General features: G+C 33.9%; 1 protein-coding gene across 9 annotated transcripts in view; it reads left to right on the top strand.

Annotated features, from left to right (window-relative positions):
• The window catches only part of hectd4 (HECT domain containing E3 ubiquitin protein ligase 4), a 113,935-nt gene that overhangs the window by 28,355 nt on the left and 66,382 nt on the right, over nt 1-19,198 (top strand). For 6 of the 9 annotated variants that reach the window (XM_089124540.1, XM_089124678.1, XM_089124521.1 and 3 more), the window contains exons 11-29: nt 1,793-1,933; nt 3,750-3,979; nt 4,187-4,329; nt 4,820-4,890; nt 5,008-5,113; nt 5,654-5,774; nt 7,150-7,278; nt 10,169-10,293; nt 10,399-10,552; nt 11,492-11,580; nt 11,671-11,875; nt 11,953-12,072; nt 12,658-12,762; nt 13,434-13,597; nt 14,935-15,165; nt 16,536-16,728; nt 16,829-16,933; nt 18,698-18,786; nt 18,953-19,122. In XM_089124540.1, coding sequence (XP_088980666.1) covers nt 1,793-1,933; nt 3,750-3,979; nt 4,187-4,329; nt 4,820-4,890; nt 5,008-5,113; nt 5,654-5,774; nt 7,150-7,278; nt 10,169-10,293; nt 10,399-10,552; nt 11,492-11,580; nt 11,671-11,875; nt 11,953-12,072; nt 12,658-12,762; nt 13,434-13,597; nt 14,935-15,165; nt 16,536-16,728; nt 16,829-16,933; nt 18,698-18,786; nt 18,953-19,122 — 2,691 coding nt within the window. The remainder of the gene's footprint in view (nt 1-1,792; nt 1,934-3,749; nt 3,980-4,186; nt 4,330-4,819; nt 4,891-5,007; nt 5,114-5,653; nt 5,775-7,149; nt 7,279-10,168; nt 10,294-10,398; nt 10,553-11,491; nt 11,581-11,670; nt 11,876-11,952; nt 12,073-12,657; nt 12,763-13,433; nt 13,598-14,934; nt 15,166-16,535; nt 16,729-16,828; nt 16,934-18,697; nt 18,787-18,952; nt 19,123-19,198) is intronic. The other 3 variants (XM_089124633.1, XM_089124599.1, XM_089124558.1) reach the window with 1 other exon arrangement.

Here is a 19,198-nt window from a genome sequence, read left to right as displayed (position 1 = left end):
TTCCGGTGAGGCGGCGGAAGTAGCATTCCAATGGTATTATGTGTGTTAGTTAGCGAAGAGGCTAGCTGTTTTTCAGAGAATTATTTTACTATTTAAAGACGCAAATCTTTATGAGAGACGTCATTACGGAGATCAGGGGCAACATGTGCTGTTCGCGGTTGTATGTATAACCGGATTAAACTAGTTCAGTGGCTTAAACGTGATTGTTTTGAACATAAGCTGAAAACGAAATCAGAGTGATCCTGCCAGAGCGCGTCTCTGATCCTGCCAACGACTGTAGTTTCCATCACCTCCCAAAAGACGACGAATCTTCCTGTGTACATTTGTTTAAATTCTTAATATTCTATAAACTCTATCAGCATGTGTTTGGCTGTTCGCTACTGATGTTACACCTAAACTCAGGATCAAAGCCTGAGTTGACAGAATACCAAATGTGCCAGTAATGTATTCAAGCAGCACATTCATTTATAATTTTGAATAAATTCCAAAGCACAATGACTAAGTGTGTATTTTTTATTTTAATTGTTTGTCAGCTCGCACAACTGTCTGTCACCATGCCTTGAGTATTGATTATTAATAATGTTATTATAATACTCCCAATCAACTACTGCGGAGGGTAAAGGTACTGTTATTTCACCCTTTTGATTTTCGTTGAGGTTGTGTTCCCACATCGTTAGCTAGTTTGGATCGCTATAACTTGAATGACTGTCAACTGTTGAATGAACGAGTGTCAAGCATGTCAAGTCGCGCTTTGTTTACTTCCAACCGGAAGTCGCGCCCACTTTTGACGCAAGGCCTCATGGGGCGTAGGAAACTTGTGGATACATTTTTCAGCTTATTTAAAACAGAATTAACAGATTTTTAAAAATAATTAAGACACCCATATCGGGTTAAATAAAATAAATATATTTACAATTTTAGTGATATGCTCTTCTCTAAAATTCTTTTTTTTTGTAGCTAACTAACTGGCTGCGGGCATTAAATGTTTTTCCTGAGATAAATGTAACGTCATGTTCAGAAGGTGTTATTTTGACGTCTTCCTGCGGTTGAAACACTGATTGGGTGATTACATGAGATGCATTTCAATAGGTTGTACTGTTTGCCCTGATGATGGTCTTTTGACCGAAAGCTTGGTGATTTAAATTTGCTTTAAGGATTGAAGTGTGCGGACACTAGTTTATTTATTTTTTGAGTTTTCTAGTCTTGTCTGTCTGAAACTCCTTCAATAGGTTGTATTGTATCTTTCAACATACCTTCTGATGTTCATTCATGTGTTGTTGTTGTTTTATTTTTGCTTCAATTTTGAAGCAATTTAACACCACATTTAAGAGAAAAAACAACACCAACAAACAGAAGAATATTTTAAAATATATTCACTGCAAGATTGACTTAATTTGAAAGTAGAATTTCTTTAATCAAAATCAACAGAAAAGTTTTGAGCATGTGTTATCAATCAATGCAAATCATATCAATGTTGTTATTTTTAACTAGAACTATTTCAAATATTTTTTGTTAATTGAAATAAAGCTGAAATAAAATAATATTATAAATGAACACCTTAAATTTAAACAAAAAATTGAAATGTTGCCTTGGCAGAAAACTAAAAGTTGAAGTACTAAAATGAATCTAAATATAAAATAACCTAATAAAAATTACATATAACACAACTATTAAAATTGAAACTACATTTAATGTGAAAATATATAGAAAAGCTAAAATATAAAATTAAAAACTAATTCAAACTATTAAGAATAAAACACTGTCACATATGATTGTATAATGTCTGTTCTAGGGGCTTGCTATGATGCGCTTAACAACTTAATCTGGACGTGCTCCAGTGACTACATGGACCAATGGTGTAACCCTGGAAACCAGGCCTTCCATCATGTGTGCCAACGGCTTGGGGTCAGTCACGTCATCAGCCAGCCTAAAGGTATAGAAACTGGAGCTCTAACATATGCAACAAAAAGTTTACTCAAGTTGATTTTTTGGATTATTTTGATATTGCAAAGCAAAACATTTTAGAGGCTTGCATTCATTACACCACGACCCAACCAGGCACAGTCTTAACAGTCTTAATTATACTGACAATAGCTGATTTTGCTAAAGTTTCCCTTGTGTAAAAGAAGTGAACTTTAGTATACCTTTAAAAAGAGTAAAAGTATATTATTTCTTGTGACTGAATACAACTTTTTCATGTTATTTGCAATTAAATTCAATTAGCTGAACTTTAGCTAAGTGCTTGTGGACCCCCTTAAAGCAACACCAAGTGAGATATTTCTTTTTTTACCTTAAAATAATGTTTCCAAAATAGTTTCAGTGGTTCATAACCACACTATGTAAGATTGCCAGATCGGGTCGCTTTTCTGTAGTTCTAATGAGACATAAGAAAACTACTAATTTGACTTGCTTTATATCAAGTGTTACAATAGTCATTATTTTGTTTTTCTTCGTTTCTATGTTGCAATACATCATTCTTTCATGAAATTCCAAAGCCGGTGCTGGATAAACAACGAGCATGTGTGTGCAACAGTAGGCTGCGGTAGGGTAAATTATTTACGACAGCGGTAACGGACAATTCCGCTTCCAACCTGTAGGGTGACCGCAGAGGAAAAGTTACTTGGTGTTGCTTTAAGTTAGTCTTAAGTACATCTTTATATATAATTTTGTAATTACTGCTGAATGTACTGACAAGCATTTATGGTAAAATAAAATATTCTTTAATGTCATTTTTATTGAAACTAGTATGTTGTGTACTTAAATATATTTATAATTGCACAATTTTACTGATAACATTACAATTTAATACACTAAATAATTAAATACAAAATATGTTAAGTTTAAATGTATTATTAATTAACAATACAGTTAATCTTATAATCAAGCACTTGACATGCTCTTTAGTATGTTAGTCAACACATCTATATCACAAATAAGTGTACTTCTTTAAAGCACAACAAAAATATTACAACAATGATTTATAGTAAAACTTTGAATTTGACATTATTACAAAATAGTCATGAATGTGTTTTTGGGGAGTGGCCTTTATTTTGTTAAAGGGGTCATGAACTGGCTTTTTAAATTTTATTATATTGTTGTCTGGGGTCAACTTATGACGTTCGCTTGGTTTTTGCATTCAAAAACATCAAAATGAATACGTAATTTATAAGTAAAGTAATCCGTTTTGTCATCACGAGGTAGGCATGTATGTTACTTAGCTATGCATATAATGCGCGAATCGGTGGGCGGGGCTAAACTGGCCGTGTTATAGTTGGCGTTGATCTTCTTCTGCGGGGGTGGTGTTTTATCCTCTTTGTCGTCATAGTTCCCCACTTTTAAAAACGAGTCATTTGCTGAGGCTGGTGTCAATAAAAGCTTTTATTGCACTAACAAGCACATTTTCAGTTCTGAAACTTACAGGAAATTCTTATAATATGATGACCTCTTAGATGTCAAAAGCTCAAGGAAAATTTGATTTCTCAGTTCATCACCCCTTTAACATATCTGCTAGGCAAGCACAGTTGTTAAAAACTATACTTTTATGATTTGAAGAACACATTCATTACAATAAAGCACATTTCTTTTTTTTTTCTTTCCTTTTTACAAGGGGTCACTTTTCATTGTTATACCTGTGCAGATATTTTTGCAAGGACATGGTGTATAGCATGGTGCTCATACAGAAATGATCTGTCAAATATAGAAATTATCTTTATCGTTTTTCCCATCATGTTTTTGATTCTTTATTACAGAAGAAATGATAGACACCGGCAAAGTGATAAACCAGCTGCTCCATCATGTTGGTGCTATGTGCATCCACCAGCTCAACCTGCTAGCAGCCAACAGTAGTTTACACCTAGGAACCTTCATAGGAAAACAACCCATGGAGGCTTGCCACTTTAGTTCTATATGTGACGTCATGGAGAAGGCCATGGTCAATGGAGACACGTGCATCATCCGATGCATTCTGGTCGTCTTTCAGGTGTGTATATATAATTGGTGGGGTTTAAGATTTACATCTGAATTATATTATAAACACTACAGTATTACTAAAAACTGTCTTACCTAAAATATATGTAATGCAGATGATTTAACTAAAACAATGTGAGTGATGGCCTTTTTGCAATTGGAGATTAAGCTTGTTCATCAACAGTGAATAGGCTGGAACATTCTCTCTTGTGTTTTCCAGGTGGTGTTCCAGTTTTTTAATCCAAATTCAGAGCAGAACCGGGACTGTGTTAAGCGTTCTGGACTGTTGCTGTGGCAGTTACTTATGGCTCCTCCTGATCAGATAGAACCAGAAATACAAAGAGAAGTGTGTCTCGCCATCAGGTGAATCTCTCTCTCTCTCTCTCTCTCTCTCTCTCTCTCTCTCTCTCTCTCTCAAAAAATAAAAAATAAATAAAAAATAAATAATAATAATTAAATGTGGTGTTTAGAATATGGAGACGGGGAATAATTTGCGTATTTATGCATCCACATATACTAAATGAAGCAAAGGTATACTTTCAAGTTACATTCAAGCTATTTTAAGGCATTAAGAAATGACTTTCACGGTGCAAAAACATTTAAATATGTCATTTTGATTATCAAAAATGGGATTTAAGGGATATAATGTTTTGTCTTTTTATATATTCTTTAAAAATATATCTTCCTTTCTCTTCCAAAGTTGAACAAAATTCTTATTAGTTTTTTAGTTAATTTAGTTAAACAAAAAAAAAAACATTTTCTTTGTCTGAAAAAAAAAAAAATGTTGAATTTATGCAACTTTGCTCAATACAAACTACAAACCATTTTTCTATTCTTTCTTTATTCTTATTAGCTCAGGTTTAAACACCTTGTACCAGAGTGAATCTGAGTTGAACAACCTGCTAAAATTTGTTTTCACTGAGGGTAAGAATGACAAATAAATACACATCGTACAGAAATCAAGTTTAACTATAAGCTTACTTATCATTGGCTCACTGTAATTGCACAATCGCATATTGATATGAACACTTTTTTTTTCAGGGGAGAAGAACAATGGTTTGTCTCAATTACGTGATGTTATATTAAACAACCTTGCTAACCAGTTACAGAAGAACCGCTTTGGTAGTGAGGAGGATGACCACTACAGGTAACAAGTTTCATAGCTCTTTAGATCTGTTCAATATGTTCAATATACTCTATTAGACTTAGGGATGGGCAACGATTAATCGCGATTAATCGCATCCAAAATAAAAGTTTGTTTTAACATAATATATGTGTGTGTAGTGTGTATAATTAATTTGTATATATAAATACACACACATGCATGTATATATTTAAGAAATATTTGCATGTATATACTTTATATATATATATATATATATATATATATATATTCACACATAATTAATATTATATATAAATATTTGATATATTAATTTCATATTTTTCTTAAATATACACATATATGTGTGGGTATTTTTATTTACAAATTAATTATACACACTACACACACGTATATTATGTAAACACAAACTTTTATTTTGGATGCGATTAATCGCGATTAATCGTTGCCCATCCCTACTAGACATGCATAACACAAAAAATCAACATAATTCTTTTGTGATCGCAACATACATGTTTTTCCCTTATCTCTGTCATTTACACTTTCTCTTCTCTTCCCCTGCAGACTGAAAGATGAACTGTTGCAGTGTATCTTGAAGACTGTAGTGCGAGAGTCATGTCTCCTTATCACCAAATGTCAAACTGTTTCCAAGGAAGACCTTCAGAAGCTTCTCTCCACTGTACCCGTATGTGACTTCCACATAAATGCATTTAAAAACGTTTTTCGTAAAGAAACTTTTCGTTGTGACTGGTTACTCTGAATGTAGTTTTTAATTGAATTAATCTTAAAAGAGTTCTACAAGCCATTTGTTCTCATATCCCTTGTGAAAAAGAAGTACACTTTAGCATACTTTAGCATAAAAAAGCAATGATTAGAGAAATATACTTTATTATTAAGTCCAAAACTGAATGTAATGTTTTCATAAATTTAATTTCAATTGTAGTAAATGCAATTAGCTGAAATATATATATATATATATATATATATATATATATATATATAGTGTATATATATATATAGTGTATATATATATATATATATATATATATTCATATATTATTTCTGTTGAGAAAATTATTTACATTTATTTGTAATTACGCATTTGTAATGGAGTTGCAATTGCATACAAATTTAGTTAAATTTACACACTGCAATTTAAAGTATAATCAAGTACTGTGCTTTAGTATGTTAGCCAACACATCAAAATAATTTAAAGTTATAAAACATAATGATTTTAAATGTACTTTATAGTAAAACCTTTAATTTGTCATTATTACAAAGTGTACTTTTTAAAAGTCTATTTAAGTCATGAAAGACCATTCTCTTTAAGTGGCCTGCTATTTCATTAATATTACATTATCTGGAAGTGTTTTTTTTTTTTGCACTTGCACTTCTTTTTAACAAGGGAAATCAAACTAAATGAATTAATGAAAAAGATGAGATCAATTATATTCAATAATTTTCTTTTCTAGTTTTGTTTTTCTTGCTATGAAACATGACCAATTTCAAAGCATTTTACCATAACAAACTAATGATTTAACATTTTACCTTCTGTCCAACTGACAGACGCGGACCAATGGCAACAGACCCTGTTGTGTTTTGTTGGATCAGTGTTTTCCCTCTGTCAGTGTCTGTTGGCATCGGTCTGCACTTGTTTTTGCCGATTGAACATGTTGAATCAGAATTTGTCAGTTCATGGAATGTCTGAGAAGTGACGTATTGTAATCTGGTGATTGTTTGCATTTGGTGGTGTCTGTGTTTTTTTTTTTACAGGCACATTATGTTTGAAGGCCCTTTCACACTGAACCATCAATGTTGCAATGACATTACAATTATGTTGTGTGTTTACATTGAAGTTCTTAAAGCCATCTTGTAACAGGATCATTTTCTTGCAAAGCAAATTTTACATGTTTGGTTTGCCGAGTGTTATTTTGGACCCAGTTTATATGGTGCATCTTTATATGGTGCATCTATTCAATTATAATGTGAAATAGTTGTCTGTATAATTTCATACAATTTATTGAATCGCTAATTAACCCACAGCACTTCCACATCAACAGGTAGTATCACCAAGCTTGCGTTACTTAATGGCTGTGCAGAACCATTTGCTCAGCAACACCATCCTGCTCCACCCTGATGACATTGATGATAGTGACAGCTCCCTGCAAGGGGAAACAATGAAGGTACAGGTAAACATCCCCTTTAAAAACCCTATGGTTTGTGTGGACTGATGACGACAGCTCCTGCATTCTTGAAAGATGGAACAAACAGGAATTAAAACAGTTCAATATACTGTGGTCTCTTCTGTAGCTAACATGCTAATGCTAAAAACATCATTATTGCAGTGATAATTATGTTTCTAGTATGTTATATGTTTGGCAACACTTCTTCTAACCCTAATTGATGGTGTGTGTAGCTTTTAATTTCTTAAACAGACTTTTTTTTTTTAAATTTCCGCGTCATCAGTAGATCACGCGTTGCACTTTCCACATCCATCGGTGCTTTTATGGAATTGCGCTCATGCTAATTTGCTGTGTTTATTAAATCTGGCTATAAGTTTCTTAAAGGGGTAGTTCACCCAAAAATGAAAATTATACCATGGTTTACTCGCCCTCAAGACATCTAAGGTGTATAACTATCTGCATTCAGACAAACACAATTGGAGTTCTTTTTAAATATACTCTAGCTCAGGGGTCTGCAAGTAAGGTTGGCATTGGGGCAAAAATATTTTTGACACTAGATGGCGGGCCAGAACATAGCCAATGGATAATTTAAGAAATTAATTGATGAAAATGAAACTAGAATTGCCTGTGACAGACTGATATAGTGTCTTTTGTAACTGATAGTGAGCTATTACTCTGTGTTTTAATCCTGAATATTCGATTTGTTGATTTAATTATAGAATATCGAATAAGTCGTGCGATTATTGTAAAAAAAAAAAATCCCAATGTTTTCGGTGGTGACGCCATGTTCACATCACCAGAGGGTATAATAACGCAACAGCTATCACAAGGAACCGGCAAAAGTAATGATTATGAATGTTTCAAATATAGCAAGGAGACATTTTAATTGTTTATTAGTGTCTGTCTCGGCTGCAATAGTGACCGCGGTTGTTAACGCACCTGTAGAAAGAAATGCACTTTTCATATGGATTATATAAGCAGAGAGTAGTCGGTTTCTTTTAGTTTTGAATTGTTTCATTTAAAATTAGACAAAATTAGACATTTAAGCTTTCTGTATGTTTCTTGTGTCTGTGAGGCAGCTTAAACGCTGAGTTTCAGTTCATTTATGAAGAGCTCCAGTTCACGAGTAATCTCGCCGGCGCCTCCATGTGCTGATTATATTGTCTGCTATATTTGTCTCTTATTTATTAAATCCAGGCAATTGGTTGATAAAATATTGATTAAAAATAAGATACAAATGATACAAAACGAAATTCAGTTTTTTTTTTAGAAAGGCTTTCTACAAAACAAAAATTAATGACGTGGTCAAAATCATGTCTGACCCACGTCTCCCGATATATTGCGCTATCTTGCAACACGTCCCGCCTTGCCAAAACACACATGTGGGAGATGCGGAATGGATAAAAATTAAAAAAAAACTCATGCTCTTAACGAACTATGTTTTATTTCCTCTTTCCATATTGTGAATAACTAACTTATTGTAATAATTATTTGACGTAGACTACTTTTAAACTTAGAATTATTCCTCGGCATCCTCGCATACTAAACTGAATTTTTTTTTTTTTTTTTTTTTGCGTGCTGGAGGTACACTATTATGTCATGTGTAGAGTGATTTTAACATTTTAAGCTAGCTGCTGAGAGAAAATGGCACTCTCAAAGAGTCTAAAGAGGAAAGTTGACAGCGAAAATAGCCATGCAAAGAATAATGAAAAGACAACTATACATTCCTAGTTTTGTAAATGCAGAAGCGGTGTGTCTTATCTGCAACGACAACCCGATCACACTGCGTCTCTATAGTACGCATTGTGTTTATAATGCAATTTATATGCGAAAATTTGTTTTTATGTGCTTATGAAACACATGGGTAGGTTTAGTATTGGTGTCGGGTGTGTGTGTATTATATGTTGGGTAGGATTAGTGGTGTGGGGTGCGTGTGTATTACACGCAATAAAGTGTGCATCAAATGCACACGAAAAACTGCTTTTCATATGCACGTAAAACTCATTTTGCATTTAAATTGCACGATAAACACAACGTGTGCTATAGAGACACATTTAATATAATATTAGACACTTCATGACGGTTATTTTAGAGGTGTCTTCTAGCGATCCACAGACTCTTTTGAATGTCTGTCAGAACTTTTCAGGCTGCGCCACGGGCCAGATATTATTGCTGGTGGGCCAGTTTTGGCCCACGGGCCGCCTGTTTCCGACCCCTGCCCTAGCTTTTCCAAGATTTATAATGGTAGAGAATAGGGGACGACATTTTGAAGGCCATAAAAATGTATCATAAAAAATAATCCATATGGCTTCAGGGGGTTAATAAAGACCTTTTGTAGAGTTAGAAAAATAAAACTTAAAAAAAAAAAAAAATTGAACTTTTAAAGCTATAATAATATGGCCGTCCGGTAGCTTTGTGGCGAAATTTAATTTAATTAAATTGTATGCATTTTAATTACATGAAGTTAACGCTTAAGGGAACGTTCACACAGAACGCGTTTTTGCTTTGAAAAATGCAAGATGTGGGCAGTCGAATGAGGAAAAACACATTGACGCATTTTTTTTAAAGTTAATCTCATTTTAACTTAACAACGCATTTTTAGAACGTCGTGTCATGCTCAAGATTCAGCAAAAGATGCAAGTCCATCTAGCGTGTGATTTCATAGAAAAACAATGGAAACATTGGAATGGAAAACCGTGTTCTGTGTGAACGCATGTTCTATAATATACTTTAAAAGAATATACGTTCACACAGAACACGGTTTTCCATTCCAAAGTATATTATTTCTGTAATATGTAAAAGTATGCTAAAGTGTACTTCTTTTTCACAAGTGTTCTGTACCAGCTTTAGATGTTCTCAAAGAAATGTGTGTGTTGAATGTGCGTGTTCCCCTCAGGAGTTGCAGACGAGCATCTTATCACTTGCTTCGAAGATCCTGGTTGGGTGTGATGAGGTTCTGGAGACCCTTCAGCAAGTCACCAGCTCTCTTATCAACAGCAACATCAGTGATCGAGAGACCAGGTGCATTACAATATTATATATTTTCTTTTTTATTTTATTTTATAACTTTATTTGTATGTTGCACGCATAATTAAACACTTTCTTTTGCTTCTCTTTAATGTGAAGACTGAGAGGACTGGAACAGGTCACGAAGGCCACAATGTTGGGTCACTTGCTGCCGGTTCTGTTGACTTCACTGATGCACCCGAACCTGCAAACCCTCACACTAGCTGATGCTCTCATGCCACAGCTGGTCCAACTGGTCCTCTATACTAGTCAGGTGTGTATATGTGATTGTTGGATGGAAGAGCAAGGCGATATAGCTAAAAACAAGTATCGCAATCACTTTTCATCATTTGAACAATATTTGATATATAGCGTCTCAATATTTATGTATTTGCTCTCAAATAGCATAGACATATAAACTCGCTATTGCTTGTATCGGACAAAATATTTTCGCATTCTCACACAGGCTTTAAGAAATGTAATGGTCAAATAAAAAGCTAAGAATAAAAAAATTAGCAGAGCTGGTTAATGTTATAACATCAGGCAAATAATAGTGAATATATTCTAAATGTTAAATATATTAACCAGCTCTAATCGACGCACACAGTTGTCAATATTTTACACTACCACCAATGCATTAATTGATCAAAATGCAGTAATATTATTGTGCAATTGTTTTCTATTTTATATTATATTATATTTATTTATTTATTTTTTATGTAATTTGTTCCTGTGCTGCAAAGATGAATTTTCAGCACATTACTCCAGTCTTTACTTTCACATGATTTTTCAGAAATCATTCTAATATGCTGATTTGCTGCTCAAGAAACATCTCTTATTATTGTCAATGTTAAAAACGGCTGTTTCATATTTTTGTGGAAATATATTTAGGATTATTTGATAAATAGTAAAGTAAAAAAAGCATTATTTGAAATATTTGTAACATTTATTAATGTCTTGACTCGCTTTTGATCAATTATATGCATCCTTTTTGAATAAAAGTATTAATTTCTTTCACAAAAAAAATAAAAATAAAAAATCGTACTGACCCCAAACTGTAGTGTACATTTTGAGATTTTTTAAATTAAAATATTATGAATAATGTCTAATTTTTCATTAATGTGTGTGTTAAGTACATTTGTGGATCTAAATAATAAATCATAAACTGTTGGTACTGTTAACATTGGCTGCTCTGAATCTGTCTATATAACAGACCGCTTTGCTGCTGAAGACACATTCACCATTATTTTCGGAGGATTCCTCGCTAAATCAAGGCCCCAATCCACCGTCATTAAGTGATGGGTAAAAATACTTTTTTCTATCTATCCTTGAAACTATTGGACAAAAACCTTTAAATTACTGAAATACAAAATTATGTTGTATTTAATTCAGTTTCCAGATTCTGGAAGAGAGAGAGGAGCCAGGTTTTTTAACCGGCCTGAAGATCCCTGCCCCATGGGCCGCTGGGAAAACCGTGGAAACTGTTCATCCAGTGCGGGACAACTACAAATTTAAAGATACAGTGCACATACCTGGTGCGCGCTGTCTCTACCTCCGTTTTGACCCTCGCTGCTCCTCCCAATATGACTATGACAAGGTTTGAACTTTCGATTCCTTGAAACTTCTGTTCTCATTCATAGTGAATATGCATGCTCATAAACTCTCGTTTTTCAGCTGGTGATTTATGCCGGGCCCAACACAAATAGTCGAAAAGTGAGTGAGTACGGAGGCAACACCATGGGTTATGGGAGCCGTAGTGTCTTGGGAACTGGATGGCCCAAAGATCTTGTCAAGGTGAGGAAAAGCACTCTCCATAACATCAGATGGCACACTTACAGTGTTCAAGCATAAAGATGAGTTGGATAATAACATAAAATAATGTGTTACATTTTTTTTTTCTTGATACATGGCAAAACTGGTATATAATTCATGTGTGCTCTTGATGAAGGAAATCTCTCGTGAACGAGAGCCTCTCTATACACGTCTGTTTGCTAAAATATCTAAGCCGATTTTGATAAAGTAATGGGAATTGCTTTTATATTTAAAGAACAAAAAAAAACTCACTTTTATTTAATTTTTTTTTTTTACAATTTTAAGATTTGAATCAGTAGAAATGCTTTAACAATGGTAAATGCAATGAATATGTTTTTTTTTTCTTCAGAAAAACTATTTATTTATATGACTATAAAAGCTCAACCTATCAAATGTGGTACATGCATACATTTTTTTTTTTTTTTACAAATTTTGTCTACAGGTCCAATAGTCAGATGAAATGGTGTGCTTTAAATATAAGATGTGCACTTTCAACATTTGCAAACAATCTACAGATATTAAATATCTGTATACGCCTTTAATACACTTTTAACCGTATATTTTCAGGTGGAAGGAGATACTGTGACATTCTCTTTTGAGATGAGAAGTGGACGTGAGCACAATACCCCAGATAAAGCCATGTGGGGTTTCTCATGCACTGTCCGAGCTCAGGTACTAACTTAAGACTTTACATAAGCCTTTAAATAGATTCCAATCATAAAATTCACAGAGAAAATTTTAAATACTCATTTGACATTCATTGACTTAGTTGCAGGGTTATAGTTTTGTATACTAATACGTAGATTAAATCTATTTACTTTATACGTTATTTCAAACACAGGTCCATATCAATAAAACAAATGCACAAACATGAATTTAAAAAGCAGCAAACGTATATTTGACATTGCTCTAAATATTTTGTTCCGTTTACAAAATACAAAACGAAAAGACTGTTGAAATGTGTTAGAAAAACTAACGGAAATCAAATACTCAACAAAAGTGTTATTGATATTGAGCGCACAGACTTGCAGAGTTAATTTTATGTACATTGTCATAATTTAGTAAAATTCTCAATTCCACATTGATAAACCAAGTGACAGTGGCATGAACTGTATTTTTATATCTTTTTAATGTTTTTGTACCATTGACTGTATAGTTATTTTATGTGCTGTTGAGCCAAAGACAATTTTCCACCTTGGTGGACAATAAAGACAAACAAAAAGCATTGCAGACACCAACTAATACTAACCTGAAGTCTAAAGGAAGTTTTCAAAATAGAGACATTGAAATGGCAAAACTTGAATTATCTTTCTTGGCTGTACTTCTAATTATGTTCATTTCAGGAGTCGTCGGAGGATGTGTCCGGCGGGCTGCCCTTCCTGGCTGATCTAGCTCTGGGTTTATCAGTGCTGGCCTGCGCTATGCTACGCATCCTCTATAATGGCCCTGATATCACACGAGAGGAGGAGGCCTGCCATGACCTTCTCTGCTCCAAACTACTGCAGAGGTATGCTGATTATGTCAGGTTTGGTGCAGGAAGTGAGGACCCAAACGCAGAGATGCACTTCAGCAATCTTTATTTACATAGAAAATAAAACAAAAAGCACAGTGTAAAATAACTAATTTTCCTATTTGAATGCATTTAAAAAAAATCAATTTTTTTCAATGTCAATAGAAAGTTCAAAAGAACAGCATTTATTTAAAACATTAATCTTCTGTAGTATTAATTATCAAGGTCTCTACTGTCACTTTTGATCAAATGAATGTGTCATTGCTGAATTAAAGGGGTCATGAACTGGCTTTTTAAATTTTATTATATTGTTGTCTGAGGTCAACTTATGACTTTTGCTTGGTTTTTGGAATCAAAATGAATAAGTAATAGGCTAATTTGTACCCAAGTTTTGAGCCTACCTGAAAAACGGTCGGTTTTTATGTGCGTCTCGCACTGAAGACTTGGAAGTAAACGCCCACTGCTGCGAGTGGATAACAGTTTTGCATATTATAATGAGTTTCAACTCACCCATCGATGCACTTGGGGGAAATTGTTTTGAAAACGTCCAATGTTGTAAAATGGCGACCGAAATGATTCGACCATACATGTTCGACCCAGAGTCCGTGTGTTGCACAATTCCTGTCAGATCCAATATAGACGGCACAGCACCGTTTTTTAATCTTAATCGGTCTGGAAATCCAGTCTTGTTTACAAAACAATCCTCAGTGAAATGAAGCGAACAGACGGACAATGTTTAACCCTCATCAGCTGGAATGTCATTAAAAATAAAGTTAACCATGCAGTCCTATTGGAATCCAGAGGAAGCTTATGCAGCGACTGTCTTCTTCCACAACCAGGCACTGCACAATATTCTGTATTGCTCGGTAGATCGATCTGGTTTGTCATCATGAGGTAGGCATCTATGTTATTTAGCTATGCGTGAAATGCGCAAATCGGTGAGCGGGGCTAAACCGGCCGTGTTGAAGTAGGCGTTGATCTTCTTCTGTGGGGGTGGTGTTTTATCCTCTTCGACGTCATAGTTCCCCACTTTTAAAAAGCGAGTCGTTTGCTGAGGCTGGTGTCAATAAAAGCTTTTATTGGACTAACAAGGACGTTTTCAGTTCTTAAACTTACAGGATATTCTTATAAAATGATGACCTCTTAGATGTCAAAAGCTCAAGGAAAATTTGATTTCTCAGTTCATCACAACTTAAGGCCTTCTGATACACAAATATTCCCGCCTTATTGTTAAGTACAACCAACTTGGATGGTTAAGTCATATCAAATTAAATTTGAAATATTTTTTTACATTGCATTTTGATCATAGTGTATTTGATTCTTATGTTTTTAAGGTGTCAGTGGCAAGTAGAGGCTAATGGTGCGATATCTCCTGCTCTCACGCCGTCTCCGTCTCCCCTGCCTTTAACCATTGATGAAGAGAGAGAGTTCACCTATCCTTCAGACGTCCTCGCCCCGCCTGGGGCTTGCTGTGAGCTGCCCCGCATCCACTTACCTCCGGGCATTATGGGCCGCCTGAGGGAGCTGTCTGGAAGAGCCCGGCCTCAGTTTCGCCCCAGCATCAAGTAAGCACATTATATCAGTGAATGCTATTACGTTAGAAGAACATTTCACCTTAATCATAAATGCATAAAAATATTAAAAAAAAAAAAAAAACACTTTACAAATTCACTAATACATACATGGACATATTCAAAGGTTAAATTTATTTTGTTTAAAAATGTACTTATACAATGAAAAAATATATACTTTGTTGCTTCCATATGATCATCTAGAAAGTTTGTGTGTGTGTGTGTATATATATATATATATATATATATATATTAGGGCTGTGCAAAAATTAATTGCGTTTAATCGTATTCAAAATAAAAGTCTGTGTTTACATAATATATTTGTGTGTGCTGTATATAATTATTTTGTATATAAATACACACACATGCATGTATATATTTAAGAAAATGTGTTATTTATATATAAAATATTTATATAATTTAGATGATGTATTTGTATGTATGTGTGTGTATATATATATATATATATATATATATATATATAGACACAGAATTTAAGCGCAAATAATTCTTAAATATATACATGCATGCATAGGTATTTATATATACAAAATAATTATATACAGCACACACAAATATATTATGTAAACACAGACTTTTATTTTGGATGCGATTAATCGCAATTCATTTTTGCACAGCCCTAATATATATATATATATATATATATATATGAATGAATATGAATGAATATTATATATATATATATTAATTCAATCACTTTAAATATGTTGGTACATATGTTCTTATTTGCTAATATTAGTTAATGCTTTAAGCTAAAATGAACTTGACACTGACCAATATATTTTTTTTACAGCATTGATTAATGTTAGCTGAAAAATACAATTGTTCATTGTTTATGCATGTTAATTCATAGTGTGTAACTAATGTTATGTGATGTAATTTTTGTTGAAAATAACATTACTTGGAATCAAGAAGTGCTGTACAATTATGGTTCAGCACTTCTTAATTCTAAGTAATGTTTTTTTTCAACACTTACTATATATAGATTTTTTAATTAAAAGTTAAATCTCATAACATTAGTTAAAAGCTGCAAATAAAAATGCAAATAAATCATGACACAAATAGGTTTATAAGGTTCGATTTGTTAACTCTAACTATATAAGTTTAGGTTATTTAATATAGTTAGTTAACAAATCGAACCTTATAAACCTATTTGTGTCATGATTTATTTGCATTTTTGGTTTCAAATAAGTAGTATTTTTATTTAAGTTTGACTTTTTTTTTTTTATCAACACTTCCATAAAGGTTTGACTTTTTTGGCAGCAAACCCTGACATTATGACGTCTTGCATTAGAAATATAGAGTAATTGTTTTAATGAATCTTATTTTTATTCTGTTCTCAGAGAGGTGATCCGTCCTGATGTGATGGAGGAAGTGATCGTGTCGTGTGTAATAAAGCACTTGGGTCTGGTAGATGCACTGCAGTCACTGGTGAATTTCCAGTACAGAGAAGTGCACAGAGAGGAACACAATCTGCTCTGCAAAATCATGGCCGAGACATTCAAGAAGATCAATGCAATGGAGAGACAGTTACAAGTATGTGTGACAAGTAGCCACAGATGTAGGGCTTTTCCTAAACATATTGCGTGATGCTGTTGAGGAGTAACACAATATTCGGTGTCTGTGTTTGTTTCAGAGTGTAGCTGAATTGGAGCAGAAGTGGCAGAATGAAGTCGACGAAGCTCAACAGGGAAAACTTGAGAACAACTCGCCCTTCTTCCACGACTATCACTTCTTTGAGGCAAGTAATGTGAGAAGTTGTGTGAACTAAATGTAATGCTTTCAGACACTTAATTGCGCTAACAGCAATTAAATAGCATTTTTTATAGTTTATATAAAATTTATATTGATTTAAATTTATATTTAAATCACTTCTTTAGTACTTTATATGTAATTTCATAATTTCTCTATTTGTCTAAAATATAGTTTTGCATGATAAATAAAAATCTTATGAGCACAATTTGTACCTTACCTTAAGAAAAAGTGTGTATTCCAGGTTTTTTGCTGCCAAACACATGATTTGCAACCATTTTTTTTTGTTTTATTTTGTCCGACCTCTATTCCAGACTTGAACACAAACTGCATTGCAATATTTTCCCAAAATGTCAAGTCTGTGAACAGAATGTTAAAACAAGCCTGACAGAGACAGGACAAGTAGCTCTGGGACACAAAAAAAGAGAACAGCAATGCTCCAGCAGAGAAAATACTGTACCAGGCGCAGAAACCTCACCCTTCGTGATGCTCTAATTGTTATAAGAAAAATATAAATATTGCATTGTGGGTGAGGGTTTATATAAATGCATCTCTGAAGGGAACTGAACTTTCAATGTAATTTTTCCCCCTCTTGCGTTAGTTATGCACAACATGCATACAAAATATGTTATAAATATTTAATTTAAAGTGAGGAGAAGCAAATTTTCCTAGGTCGGACATCTCTTCTACCAACTGCTGTACTGGGGTACTGTACACCTGGGTACTTCAGATAATACCATGATATTTCGACAAATGTTAAATTGGCGTAATTAGCTCAAAAGTCACCATTACAAGAGCAACCTTGCTAGAAGAACATTTCTGAAATAAAAGGTAATCTTTGCATGACAAATAAGAAGGCTTCTGGTTGTAGAGTGTCCTTAAAGGAGTAGTTCACTTTTAAAAAAAACTTTTGCTGATAATTTACTCACCCCCATGTCATCCAAGATGTCCATATCTTTCTTTCTTCAGTCGAAAAGAAATTAAGGTTTTTGATGAAAACATTCCAGGATTTTCTCCATATAATGGACTTCAATGGGAACCAAACGGTTCAAGGTCCAAATGAGAGTTTTAGTGCAGCTTCAAAGGGCTTTAAACGATACCAGACGATGAATAAGGGTCTTATCTAGGACCCTTCGAGTTATGACCCGAAAAAAGATTTGTTCATTATGATGAACGAGTTTGAACAGGAGAGTCAAGAACGCGCATCACAGAACAGAGCAAGGCGAGCATTTGTACTTATAAAACGTAAACTTTTTTATTTATTTTTGAAATGACCGATCGTTTCGCTAGATAAGACCCTTATTCATCGTCTGGAATCGTTTAAAGCCTTTTGAAGCTGCACTGAAACAGAAACTGGTTCCTTTTACACAAAAATAAACTGTCTATGCAAAGTGTGGCCTCTTTCTTCCATATTTTTATTTTATCTGATCAGCACCAATGATTATTTAGTGTAATCTTCCAGAATCACTAGTTTCTTTAAAGAATAATAGAGTGTAGCAATGTTGTTGATCTGTGTTGTGCTACTTTCATGTTATCAGTGTGAAGCTGCTTTGATACAATCTGTATTGTGAAAAGCGCTATATAAATAAATGTGACTTGACTTGACTTGACTTGACTTAATACAATCAGTTGTACTTGAACAGCTGCAGAAAGTGTAGGCATTGACAACCTATGCAGTGGTTTGTTTCCGCTTATATTTTAGCCAGGATTGAAGTCGAAAATGGATTAATTTGTTGTGTCCTGTGGCTCACAGAACAAAATGAAGGAGCTGGAACTTCTGTGTTCACTCAAGGAGGTTCCTCTGGACTGCACAGATCCAGAAAATGCAGTGATGGCTTTGAGGTATGACATGAAACTAATTCTGACTCCCTGTAGTGTATATATATATATATATATATATATATCTTCAGAAAAAAAATTGAAAATGAAAAATGTATTTCTAAACCAACTTGCCAACCCCAATTATAGTGTACTTCTGAAACTATTGCCTGTGTTTTGTTTTCGACAGAGAGAAGTTTTTCCATGAGGTTAATGCCGTGCAGCAGCAAAGAAGCTCCGTTCCACTGGCTAAAACCAAAGCGCTTGTGAAGAGCTTGATTAACCGCTCTGAACTGCTGCTACATGTTACAATAGCACCACAATGCAAGAGTCTGTCTACAACACCAACATGCGCACCAGGTTATTTGTGCACACATTTAAACATGCACACACTTGCATAAGCTTACAAATGCACTTAACTGCCCTTTTAACTTCT

The sequence above is a fragment of the Pimephales promelas genome, chromosome 1 (assembly GCF_988280905.1).
Source record: "Pimephales promelas chromosome 1, fPimPro1.hap1.1, whole genome shotgun sequence".
Taxonomy (NCBI): Eukaryota; Metazoa; Chordata; class Actinopteri; order Cypriniformes; family Leuciscidae; genus Pimephales; species Pimephales promelas.
This window is presented reverse-complemented; position numbering and strand designations above follow the sequence as displayed.